The sequence below is a fragment of the Durio zibethinus genome, chromosome 16 (assembly GCF_047325235.1).
Source record: "Durio zibethinus cultivar Kanyao isolate XHJ-2024 chromosome 16, ASM4732523v1, whole genome shotgun sequence".
Classification (NCBI taxonomy): Eukaryota; Viridiplantae; Streptophyta; class Magnoliopsida; order Malvales; family Malvaceae; genus Durio; species Durio zibethinus.
The window spans coordinates 24,632,352-24,645,466 of NC_143177.1; the positions used below are offsets into that span (position 1 = coordinate 24,632,352).

At 36.0% G+C, this 13,115-nt stretch overlaps 3 protein-coding genes and 1 non-coding gene across 4 annotated transcripts; all 4 read right to left on the minus strand.

The window, feature by feature from the left end:
- Positions 1–481: 481 nt before the first annotated feature.
- On the minus strand, positions 482–2,834 carry LOC111298138 (uncharacterized). Its single transcript, XM_022892833.2, has 2 exons — positions 2,034–2,834; positions 482–981 (listed from the first exon to the last, which is right to left on the minus strand). The coding sequence occupies exons 1-2, from the start codon at positions 2,670–2,672 to the stop codon at positions 895–897; spliced, it is 726 nt and encodes a 241-aa protein (XP_022748568.1). The 5' UTR covers positions 2,673–2,834; the 3' UTR covers positions 482–894.
- Positions 2,835–3,587: 753 nt separating this feature from the next.
- Positions 3,588–7,318, minus strand: LOC111298136 (uncharacterized). The gene is made up of 10 exons (XM_022892826.2): positions 7,156–7,318; positions 6,932–7,042; positions 6,714–6,779; positions 6,405–6,566; positions 6,198–6,311; positions 5,698–5,769; positions 5,347–5,430; positions 5,141–5,241; positions 4,726–4,810; positions 3,588–4,151 (listed from the first exon to the last, which is right to left on the minus strand). Exons 1-10 carry the CDS (start codon positions 7,231–7,233, stop codon positions 3,762–3,764), a joined length of 1,263 nt encoding a protein of 420 aa, XP_022748561.1. The 5' UTR covers positions 7,234–7,318; the 3' UTR covers positions 3,588–3,761.
- On the minus strand, positions 4,410–4,536 carry LOC149514471 (small nucleolar RNA snoR135). The gene has a single exon (XR_016328894.1). It is a non-coding gene; the product is annotated as a small nucleolar RNA snoR135 (small nucleolar RNA).
- A 411-nt stretch (positions 7,319–7,729) lies between the features above and the next one.
- On the minus strand, positions 7,730–13,067 carry LOC111298141 (uncharacterized). Its single transcript, XM_022892835.2, has 5 exons — positions 11,651–13,067; positions 10,528–11,297; positions 10,320–10,412; positions 8,542–9,312; positions 7,730–8,418 (listed from the first exon to the last, which is right to left on the minus strand). Exons 1-5 carry the CDS (start codon positions 11,757–11,759, stop codon positions 8,317–8,319), a joined length of 1,845 nt encoding a protein of 614 aa, XP_022748570.2. The 5' UTR covers positions 11,760–13,067; the 3' UTR covers positions 7,730–8,316.
- Between the last annotated feature and the right edge of the window lie 48 nt (positions 13,068–13,115).

Here is a 13,115-nt window from a genome sequence, read left to right on the forward strand (position 1 = left end):
TGTTAAAAGAATGGCTTGTTTGGACAACAGCTTTGTTTTGAGGTTTAAACGTTGAAAAAAGAATTAAGCATGAACAAATCTGCAACTTCCAAAAGCCTTTCAAACACCATCAAGTCATTAAGAAACAGTAAAATTCCACCTCGGATATGTGGTTCCAACTGGAAATTTCTGTTCAGAAGGAACCCCAATTGAAATAAATAAAGAATCGAAAGACAGAAGAAAACGTTCGGGTGACATCTATTTGTCTCAGGTGGATTTACCCATTGGCCATTATATCATGGCAGAGGCACCACCGCACAAAGAGACAGATATTTGCCAGTTGGATGAAGAACAGTACCCATACAATGGCAGTTTGGAAAAAAAATTAATGCAATTGATAAACTTAGACCTAATAATTTAAAATATAATATGATATAAAAATAATAAAAATAAAAATATAAAAATGACACGATTTAAAATTTTAACAAAAATCATAAATAAATTTAACAAAATCAAAATAATGTATTTTATATTTTTCGTATCGACACAAATTATGATATGTAATTTTCGTGTAAAATACGATACAAACACATAAATTATTAGTATTTTACATGACACAAATAGACGAATTGTCAGATCTAATGAAACTCATAAAAAAATCAGCAAAATCTGAGGTGGGGAGCACCAAAAATTGATTTCCCAGTTAGAATCTTCTCATCATCTTGTCTTTGCCTAAGCTTTATTTTTGTAATACTCCAACCATGTGAAGGGAAGGTTCATTCTTTCTTTCTTTCTTCCCCTGAGTTACAGCCTTCTCTTTTGCTTTTCAATTTTGTCAATCCATTCGTGGACAGGGAATAGGGAACAATGAAAGAGAATGAAATACCTTTGGCAATATGAGTTAGAACGTTTTGCTCAAACACTCAATCCATCTAATCCACACTGCTTGTCAGTAAGAGACTGCTTCCTTGGACTAATCACTATCCCACAATCCACCGATACCTGCCAATGCCAATGCCAACCCCATTTTACTTGTTAATTCCAAGAATTAAACAAAAGAAAATCACAATATAATGCATGTTGGGATGTAAAAAATCACAATATAATCATGGGGTGGCGTATCCCACATTGCAGAGAGGGAGTAAAGTGGGTTCAAGTGATAGCCCACCAGTGACCAAAAATCACATGCTGAGAAACGAAATAAAGACTTTTTTTTTCTACCCATAAATAATCAAAATGACATTTATTCCCTTCTGTCCCACTCTACACACCAATTGCTGCTCTCTCTCAAATCACCCATAAACAAAATCCAAAACCAAAGAATAATTCTCAATCCAAAATGATAAACAAATGCCAGAAATCATTGAAAAATGAAATTTTTCATAAATTTCTTGAAAATAGATCCAACGATATAAAAATAATAATCTAAAATATAATATGATACTATAATACAAGTAATATAAAAATAAAATATGATGTCGACTTAAAATTTTAAAATAATTATATATAAATTTCATAAAATTTAAAAAATATATGTTATATTTTTTTATTAATGTAAATTTTACATAAAGCTTAATAAAAATACATAAATTTAAATATGAATATAAAAAAATTAAATTTACTTAGCAAATCTATTGACAGGACAGGGCGCCGACCACGGTCAAAGGATGTTTGCGTGAGAAAAGCTAGCCGCACGATGGCTATACGCCATTGGTGCGTCTGGGTAAAGCGCGTCAAAAGTAAGCAATTATCGTTATTAAAGTTAAACATAGTTTTAATCATATAAAACATGAAAAGACAACAGACGCCGAAAATGCATCAAAAATTATGAAAAAAAAAAAAAAGCTGAGTGGGACAGCGAGTAATGGGCGGGTCTGGCTAAACCAGCCAGTGCCGACCGAACCGCCTCCTATCGCCGCCCTCTTTCAAAAAATGGCCAACATTAGAAAAGGAGGAGGACAATGCTGTGATAAGAAAGGGTAAATTGTCTTAAAAATTTTAACCCAGAAAAGGAAAAGTTGAGAAAGGAATGAGGAAGAAGACAATGGCGTGACCTGAACGCCAGGAGAATCGAAGTCCAAGAGACGGATCTTAGCGCTAACATCACCCAAAACTCTAAGCTCAACACGGTCATTAAGAGAAGCTTCTCTTATTAAATCAGCTGCATCAGCTTGCATCAAGTTAGCTCGTGCAACGGATATGGTTGCCTCCACGTTTCTGGTGCTGTGAGCTTCTTGGTAAAATCCAGGAACCGAAGCTTTTCCCAAAGGAATCCCACGGTACATAATGGTGAACCTAGACTCGCCGTACTTGATCCCTACCTTATTGGGATTCACTGCTGTGAAAAGCATGTGGATGGTTAAAGACAAAGAAGCGGTTGTTGGGGTGGTAGGGACGGCGGAGGCTGTGCCATCGAAGGACCAAGGATTAGATGTGGTGATGCCCATGTATTGGACCCCTACTTGTTGCAGATCGAACTGGGGTTTCTTGGGTTTAAGGGCGAGGACGATTATGAGGACAACAGCGAGAATGAGGAGAGCTAAGAAGGAAAAGAGGAGGAAGAGGCAGCAACAACAGCCTTTGAAAGAAGCCGAAGAAGAGGAAGAACGAGGGTAATAAGCGTGGTGGCGTTGGGGAGGTGGTGCGGTGAGGCCATGCCCGTGGTGGTGCTCGCCGTTGGCTGTTGGACGCATTTCTCTGGGGTGGGTTGATGGTGCGGGTTGATGTTTGTTGGTGGCGTTTGCTTTTTTCTCTAATTTTCAAAGAAAAAGTCCCTCCCCTTCTCTCTTTTCCAACCTCACTGCTTTTCTGGGGTTTCTTTTTGGAGCTGCAGTTGTTTATCCCTTTTGAAGGATGAGAGAGAGATGGAGAGGGGGAGTGGGATTGAGAGAAGACTAAGATGAAGGGTGGGCTTTTTGTTTTGTTTTCCGGTGACTTTGCCTGAGAGGGTAAATTAAAAGGAACAGAATGAAAGAGAGAGAGGAAGAAATAGTGCATAAATTAAGGTATAAAAAATAAAAATAAAAAAAAAGAGATCACAGAGCTTTATGGGAATAACGAGTAAGGATGTAAACGATATGCATACAAATTATTTTGGATTCGATTTCAATATAAACTCAAATAAAATTCGAATTTCACTTTATTATTATCAAATTAAGTCAAGTTCAAACAATTTAACTTTATTATTATAAAATTAAATCAAATTCAAACAATTTAACTTATCCCATATTCAACAAATTATCAAACAAATCAATTTCGACATTCAAATATTTTAATATTCAATTCAAATAATTTACAAATTTAATCATATTTTTAAATTTTAATGTATTTTTATTATTTTAATTAAAATTTATTATTTTACTCATAGTTCAAACATAAAAGTTAACCAATTTAAAATCAAACATGAAAATAAATTTATTTTTTATTAAATAGATCTAATAAAACAAGTAATTCAATTTTTATCTTAAATTTAACTCAAATTTAAAAATTAAAACTCAGTCAAACTTAAACCAAATTTCAATAATGAATTTTGAGTTGAATTCTAACTTCTCACTATATTGCCTTAGTTCGACTCAATTTCACCCGTAATTACAATAATCCTCCACAAATTTCTACACGCAACTATTCTTTAGATAAATGGTAACTGGCAAAATAGGCCGTCCCGTAAAACATCTCAAATTGTATTTTGTAATTCGCAAGGTGGCGAGAACAAACAAAAGAAGAAATCATACCAAATTCTAGAAGAAAATAGAAAACAGACCTAGCTGAGAAATTGATTACATTCATTGCTGATCAGCAACATTATCACGGAGTGGACTAGTGTTGCCGGGCTCGGCTTTGGCAGTCTCATCTCCCTTCCTACCATAATCATCAACAACTAGCACATCATCCATCATATCATCCTCCCCAACATTGATATCTTCCACATCCTCCTCATCCTCATTGTTTCCACCAGGTATCTTTCTCTTCTTTGGACCATGCTCAAGTCTATGGGTATCCAATTCTTTGTCCATTGTTTCTTGCAGGTTCATATCATTGTTTGGTTTCCTCGCTTTCCTGGCATTTTGCCACCTCTCCAACTCCTTTTCGACATTGGCAACACACACTTCTCCAATCTGTTTCTGATATTCAGACAGTTCCTCTCTCCTAGCTGTCTTCCATTCTAAAAATTCCTGTTATGTAAATGCAAATATATACATCAAGAATATTAGCATATTAATAGAAAATTCCTATCAGACAACCTGTCCCTGAAATCCGACCTTTTTCAATGTATGAAACCATGTGTTGTTTTTCTAATTAAATGTCTACTTGCCCTCAACTTTTGTGACTTGTTGAGTGCTAATTTCAAATTCCATTTAAGAATATCAAGGAAAACTTTAAACATAAAAGTTTCCTCCTGGAAGAGGAAACACAAAAAAAGGGCGAAAAAGTAATGTCCGGAAGATCATTGTTGGTATTCCCAATGATCAGGATGAAAAACAACTGCCCATCTTCCTCATACAAATGATTTTGTAGGGAACTCTTTCAGAAACAGAGTGCATTTATCGTCCCTGTCACGCTAAACAACAGAAATCTGAAAATTTTGAAGAGTAATAATAGCATCCACAAGACAGTTGAAATGCCAAAGGATAAATGCCACCTTTTTCAGAAAATGTAGCTCCTCACAAGAAACTAGTGAAGAAGGTTTTTCTTATAAAATATTCAACTTTTCTCAATGTGCCTCAAGAAAGATGGGAGAGAACTTACTTGTTCCTTTTGCAGCTCATGTATGGTTGCATCTTCATGCAATGGTTTCGTTGGCAAGTAATATATTGAAGGCTCTGTTTTAGTCCTGAAACACATCCCAAATGCAATCAAAATGAGTAGAAAATTATCAAAAAAGAATTTTTGCAGTCTACCTATCCTAGAAAGCAGGAATATTCAAGTCTTCAGTTGCTTCAACACTACTATGCACATGAACAGAAACTTATCTTTGTCTCAATAAAATTGTGAATATGGACACTTTTGGACCAAAGTTAAAAATAACCTGCAACAGATTGGTGTACAGGAATGGCGTTAATACTAGAGCCCTTCATTTTCAAAGCGGATAGTAAAGCAGAAATGATTTTATAACCAAAAAGGTACCAATACCATAGCATAATAAAACTGATAATAAATGTACCTTATAAAATTGCTAAGCCTTTTGTGGTGCTCACTCCACTGAAGAAACAACAACTCCAGCTTCTTTTCTTCCGCCTTGGCAGCTACACGAGCCCTAAGAGTCTGAAATACAGAGGAGGAAAGCAACAAAAACAATAACTGTTTGTTTCCTTCTACATTAAACATATTTCATTGTTAACTAACAGCATCATATGATCAATGACAAACCAGATCTCTCCTTCTCTTTTCTGCAATTTGTTCACGCTCTTGTTGCCTCAGCTTTTCACTTTCTTCGCGAGCTCTTTGCTCAGCCTATGAAGAGATTCAAAAATTCAGTAAAGAGCAAAAAACTTTATCATAGTAAATCTCCAAACCGTTCAATGCATTATTTATTTATACTTTAGACAGATAAAATCAGGAGTCTCATGGAAACAAAATCATACAATGTTCTTTCCAGCCAATTAATGATCTGTGTTATATTCGCTATGAATTGCTGAGCACATAATAAGAAACCAACAATAACAAGTTACTTGATTTACAGATGAAACAAGAAATCAGAATGAAATTGCACATGCTTACTCTTTGCAAAGAGTTTGACCTCCGCATATATGCCTCTGATCCTGAAAGTTGCTTATCTTCTTTCCTGAATCTCTGCAACAATACAAACAAAAATGCTGCTGTTATGAATCTACAAAAGGTTACAGATAGAAAGAGGTAACACTACCACTAAATACAAGGAAATACTCTTTTGAGGGAAAAAGGGAGGCTTAGAACATGAAACCAATAATTAACTTGTGGGGTTTTCTAAAATGATTGATTTTCCGAATTATGGATCCAGAATACATTAATATAAAACCACCTCAAAACTGGAGATAGAGGCTACAATTGAAATCAAAATCTATATGAAAAAGAGCACTACATCCCAACTATTTACAAACTTTGCAACTTATCTCAAAAAGCCATTTCTCTAGTAGACAAACAATACTTGCTTTACTTAACAAGGTTGGGCAGTTTGATCTCAATTCAGAGTAGGAATTCAATGATTATCATTTTGCACAGTAACTACTAAATACAAATACCTCCAAAGTCCCTAAAAGTTGCCCCAACATTCTTTTATTCCTATTAATCAAGCTTGGATCCTCATCCTTGGGCAAAATCCTTGGAACGTGCTCTGCAATGGGAGCTTCAGCGTCCTATCAACAAAAAACAACAATAAAAAATATCAGAACCGTAGACCTAAAAAATGCCACAGTTTAATCAAATTTAAAATTAGAGTCCAAACGAACCTTCTTCACTGGCCTTTGCTCTCCATCCCTTCTAGGCCAACCACTTTGCTGCAGAGTAGATAGCTTTCTATCAGTCTCATTGACTGCTCCAGATCCTTCGATAGCTGTGTCACTGACATCCTTTGCCACTTCAGCATCATCAATAATCTCACCATCTTCCACCTTCACTCCAAAATCAAGAAAGTCACAATTGAATGTTTCAAACCCATAACAAAAACATGAAAAAAAAAAAAAAACAAAAGCTAGGTAATCAATAGACTCTTACTCAATAGTTACTAAATAACGAAAATCAAGCAAGAAAAGGTTTACCTTGACAACAGCCGACGACAATCGCCTCTTAGCCGGAGGTTGGTCTTCCACATCAGTCCTATCAGCCTATAACCAACAAAAATTAACCCATCTAAAAAAACCCTAAACGCTAAACCCTAAACCCTAAACATAAGCTAAGCAAAATAGATAGGTAATTATCCCAAAAACAAGGGGGGGAAAAGAGCAAAAGCCAAATTTACAGAGAAATAGAAGCATACCGATCGAAGAAAGCCTCGCTGACGAGCACCATTGGCGGCGAAGTTACGAGGGCCGGCGCCCGAAAATCCTCCCCTTCGGAGTCCCCGAGGATCCCTCAGCCTCTCCGTAATCTGTATAAAACAAACAAAAACTAATTAAAAAAGTATCTTACAGTATACGTAATCATACACGTAGAATTGTACGTAAAAAAAAGAGAGAGAAAGAGAGAGAAGGAAAGAGAAACCTCGCGTTGTTGGCGGTGGAGCTCATCGATCTCTCGCTGAAGCTCCTCTGCTGTCTTCTCAACGGCTGTGCTTCCCATTTGGATTTTTATTTGTCGATGGTAAAACGAAAGAGAAACAGAAGAAGAGAAAGAATGAAGGTTAAGCTCCTTGCCTTTTCCCGACGCCTAGATTTTGTTCGAAAGATAGGTTTTGTAAGAAAAAAAGAAAAGAAAAGCCCATCGAAATCTAAACCCCATAACTCAAAAAAAGCCCATAAAACCCTAACCGATCCAAAGCACAGCCCATTGATGTACTTTCTTTTTTGAATAATTATTAAAATTTATACATTTATATTGATATTTATACGAAAATATATAAAAATTGTTAATTCAAAAACATAAAATTTTTTTATTAAATTCATATGCAATTATTATTAAAATTTTAAATTATATTATTATAATATATTTTTTATATCATATCATTTTTTAAATTATCATATTTAATCCTGACAAATTGAGGGTTAGAGAAAAAAAAAAATTTCGGCTTTTGCGGCTAAGCTTTGCGATACAGTTACCATGAATGACACAGCAATACTGATAAACAGAAGCTTAAAGTTGATTCAAGCAAATGAATGATTCTCATATACCCAAAATGAAACACTATCCTTTGATTGCTTTTCTGTCTAAGAACAATGGTATTATTCCTTAAATATAGACACGGAATCTAATCTAAGTCGAAACAGAGAAAAAGAAAGGATACCCACAAACCGTACACAACTAATTCTCTTTCGTCTCTTTTCCTTTTCAAATGACCAAAAAAAGAAAAGCTATTCGTTGAACTGTGCCCCTCAGCCTCAAGTTAAATCCCCACCAAATTCTTACATTGCAGATATAGTAAGAAAAACCTATTCCTACCCTCTTTCTCTACCTTTTTATTATATCTAAGAAAATCCTATGTTAAAAAACCAGGAATAACACATCACTGGTCTTCCTCTTCCTAGGACTGGATTTGTAGTTTATTCCAACCCACTCTCACAAACAGCAATACTTACATTGCATTGCATCCTATCTTTTCTTTTAAAACCCAATCCTTGGGTTTTCATCCATCCCAATATCAATCAAAGTAAACAAAAGGGAAAATAAAGTGTAGCCATAACAGCAACACATTCAAATCTTCCCAAGTCAATTAGCTGAGGCACCGCCAAGAGTCCCATTATGAGATCTTAATGGACCTATTGACTGCAATCGGTGGGAAAGTTTTGCAGATGGTTCCAATTTCATGTACTGCACACAAAAAAAAATGTAATAACTGTTTAGTAGATGCACAACAAGATATTTCACCATAATTAAGCAATGAATAGCAGAAGATAATCGCATAAGAAAGCAAGATTGTGGACAAGTGGTTACCTCCTCAAAAAAGGCACTAATCTCCTCCTCTGTAAGACCACCATCATCTCCAGTATTCTCTTCCCAACCAAGGGAACGTAAAAATGCAGCCTCTTCCTCTTCAGGATATAGAAACGCATCATGGCTTGAATGCCTGTCTCCATTGCTAGAACACCGCTGGGACCCATCATAAGTATCTCCATTGTAAGTTATTTCACTCCTATTATCAGTTGGCAAGTCAGCAATTGAGATCTCTGATGATGAAACACCCCCATCCTGCAGAGTAACAGAAGTACTGGAATCTTCTGTGCCAAGTTCATCAGACTGCTCTGAGATAGATGGTGACAAAGCAGGGCCAAGATCAGGGACAGAGGAAGCAGAGTTTGTAGTAGATTTCTTCTTTAGAAGGTTGAAGAAATCATTCCTACTCTGCGCTTGAGATGCTGGTCTCTTCTCAATGGTTATCTGGAATGGAGTCTGATTACGTTCAGCAGTGGCAAACCTGGGGCTGTTGCCTGAGCTCCTAAAGAGAGCAGATGCAGCAGCCGATGGAGTGACACTTAGTGGGCTATTCACTAATTTGCTGCTTCCATTAGTAGGACTCAAATTATCCTTTGTGGTTAAAGAGACCCCATTCAATTCTTGTGATGGTTTGAGTATAAGAAGCCTGCCGTTATTTGAAGCTTTCAGACTGTCAGATCTTGAAGTTCCACCCCGTGTGTAATTAAGAGAGAGTGAAAGATGCTGCTGCTGCCCAACTTTAGGTTTTGATTTCTCTGAAGGACTGACCACCTACAGGCAAAAACAAGAAGCAAAAGAAACAAAAATGTAAGTAACCTTAACCTTAAAATATGATCTTAGTTTTACTCAGAAAACTAGAATAAGATCTCTATCCATTGGCCACGATTTCAATCAACTTCAGAATTACATGATAAGCCCAAAGTCACCAGTGATTCTAACTATGATGGCAAAAAGCTAAAAAGCTACTATCAGTATCACAGAATCATAGGGCAATAAAAGGGATAAACCCAGTATAAAACAAAATTTTCCAATTTTTCCTCATCCTCTTTCCAGTTACCTCATCTCTATTCAGTAATAAATTAATTTACAATATCAAATTCCGTCTGCAAACAAGTAATAACCAATGAAGACACCATGCCTTTAAATGCGAGGCATATTTAGGAATATAAGAAAATACTTCCAGAGCACACATTTATCCTAGTTGCATTAGAAAATTGCATAGATCATATTTCCAACACCTCAAAGCAAAACAAAACATTATCAAATGACTTAGTCATGAAAAGCGATATGTAATGCCACTAAGGAATCTTTCTTAGTGAGATTTGCACCTAAGATCACATTTAGAAAATTCTGTACCGCTAGAACTAAATATCATACTTTCTACCTGTTCATGCCTACACGCACACACAAGAAAAAAAGAAGAAGAAGAATGAGAATAATATAGTATGCTTGATTTAACATTTCAGTCATTACAAAACTGAAGAAACAAAAAACTTGCTACCCCAACAAACAACAAAAATATATTTTGCCAAACTATAGAACTCCATACCTGAACAATTATTAACTGGTACATAACACTTAGACTAAAATTTCATTAAGATACTTCGCCTACTGAACTTAAAATGCAAAAGTACCAAGTGGATCTAAATGAGAAGTTCAAATACAAAATAAAATATACTCCTCAAAGTATATATTATAAGAACAGCATATACCCTCAAAGTGAAAATAGTATCTTAAGAAGAAAAACATATACATAGAGAAGTTGAAAAATAGCTCACCAGAGTTTTAGGCATCAATGGCGTCACCAAGGGAATTAGTTGCCTTGACTGTTTGATAGCCAGCTTCTCAAGCCTTTGAGTTCCAACATTTAACTAGATCAAGGAACACATCAGACCATATCAGCATTTACAAAGTTTCTAACAAATACACTTAAGAACAGAAGAATTTTTTTAGTACACTTAAGAACAGAAGAATTTTTGAAGTTACCGAGGGAGGTGTACGAGCACAAGAAGGCCCCTGAGCCACTGTTTCAGCCATATTAAGGCCTGTCACTGTAGTGGAAGCCACATAAGCTGAGCTTGAAGAAACATTTTGTGAGGCAACTGCAACACCACTGCCACTGCTTCCCACACCCACGGGCATGTCTGCTAGAGCTGATGTCCAGCCATCACTGCCAGTAACAGCTGAGGTACCCACTGGCAAGCTCTTCACAGCAAAACTCAAGCCAGGAGATGAAATCCTTCCTATTTCTGACCCAACTTGTCTTTCATCAGCACCAAGAACAGGAAAATCACGTTCAAATGCAGATTTATCACCAACAGCAGTGCTAGCTATGCTAAGCAAACCATTACCACTGCTGTGATTGCTTTGGTTGGTTGCACTTGAATCATTTGTTGCTTTCCTTGGCCATGTGTCAGTATGCTTGCCAGTTATCATAGACTGTGAACGCCGTAAGACATCCTTCTCATACATGTTTGGCAGCATGTTATTGAGAGAATCATAATAGTTTCGGTTCCTTTGGTCACTGAGAATATCCTTCTCCCTCTCATGGTAACCATTAATATCTTTTTCCCAATCTCTTTCTCGGTGGCCTTTAGAAAAACTGCTATAAGATCGTGAGTGAGCAGAACCATTGCTGCTAGAACTCCTTCTAAAATAAGTAGAAGTGGTCCTATCCAGAACAGATGTCCAGCCTATATCATGATCACTGCCAACAGACAACTTATTTCCTGCATGCCTCAGTGCAGAATGATTGTCTACAACAAAAATAATCAAATAAAATATTAGAATATAAACATTTACATTTAATTTGCTTGACAAGACCGACAAGGAGATAAATTTCAAATTTGTAAAACTGCTACCAGAAACTAGGTAAAGAAGTTGCAGGCAACTAGATAGAAAAAATAACTTCTAGTCTTACAAAGTTCCATGATATTGTTCTCTTTTACTTAGTTAAGTGAAGATAAATGAGGCACGTAGTATAAAACTTTGAGCACTATATGCATCCTTGAAATGCTATTATGATACCAAGTTACCAGCCAACACCGATTTATCGAAGGCAAAAACGCAAGACAGAAATAACACAATTGAAGATATAAACCAAAATTACCTGAGCGGGAAGATGATGATGTAAATTGGTGATATGAATTGCCACTACCAGTTACACTTCCACCGCTCTTCAACCATTCCGGTACTAATGAAGGCTCACCTCTTTCCATAACTCTCGCTAAACATGATCATAAAGAAAGAAAGAATTTCCCAATTCTGTTCTTCTTTTCCAGGTTATAAATTTCTCAATATTCCCAAAAACCGTTCTGTTCCCCTAAATTCACTTTCGGTTATCAAATAGCTTACTTACATGAAATATCAAATAGCTACTATAATCCAAAATTTCCCAATTCCAAAATTCTTCGAAACTGTTCTGTAAACTGTAATTAGGATTTTGCTTTGTGTTCCTTCTATACAATATATACAATTAAGGTCACCAACACTTCAGTGAAAAAACAACCTTGAACGAACCAATTAATCAATCAATTCAAAGAAACTTGAATTATGGTTCCAAAAATTTTACTCAAAAAGGGCAATTCTTCAAATAAGCGCTTCTGCAATTAAAAGGACTTAGCTGTTTGTTTTTCTTTATTTTTCAATTTCAATAAAAGGGTTCCTTCTAGGGTTCTTCAAAGTTTAGGAAGAACAAAGTAAGAAAACCAAGACCATCATATCTGAAATGACAACTCTACCCCTTCAACAAGAAAGAACAAAACGAGACGGGTCTGAAAGAACCATCCAGACCCAATATGGTAAATAACCAGAAATACCGAACCCTAAAATTGTCTCATACCATCCTAGAACAAACCTTTTCGAAAACCTTCTTCTTTTTCTACTATCAGCAGAACTATAACAGAGTAAAACGAAACAAAGTCTAAGATTAGGATTAGGACTTTCAGTCGCTAAGCGTCAACAATCACCGAGGACATATTAAAAGCCAAGAGAACCTCAATCGTACGGCTCTCGACGCTTCGGCGTCCACAATTCTCACGCAGTGAGCGATGCAGCGAATCAAAACTATCAGAAACCAGAAGGAAGCAGACAAATAAACGGCTGTGTTTCTTTTTTCGGCTTGAGGAAATTATGAAACGACGAATCGTTTTGGTATGAACTTCCGGAGAGAAAGAGAGTGAGATAGACAGGGTAATGCTTTAGAATTGCGCAAGTTTTCATTTATAATAGATAGAAACAAAGAGATTAATATAAAAGAATTTCAATTTTTGTGTATTTTCTTTTTTATTTAATTTTTGAGGTGTTAGTACATTATTATGAAAAGAAAAAAAAATGTTTTTATTTTTTTAATTTCGGATTTGCTGAAACAGAGGAAGAAATTGGAAAGGAAAGAAAAACGTCGTGCTTTGGTTTGTTTTCTTTATCTACTCCTTTGAAAATCCGGAACAAACGACAACCATCATTTAAAAGCGTTTCGATTTTTATGTTGGGTCGGGCCGGGCTAACTCCGTTTTCGTTTAATGCACGGTTTTGGTGTTTGGTAGGTTGGGATTAAATACTTATATTATTTTTTT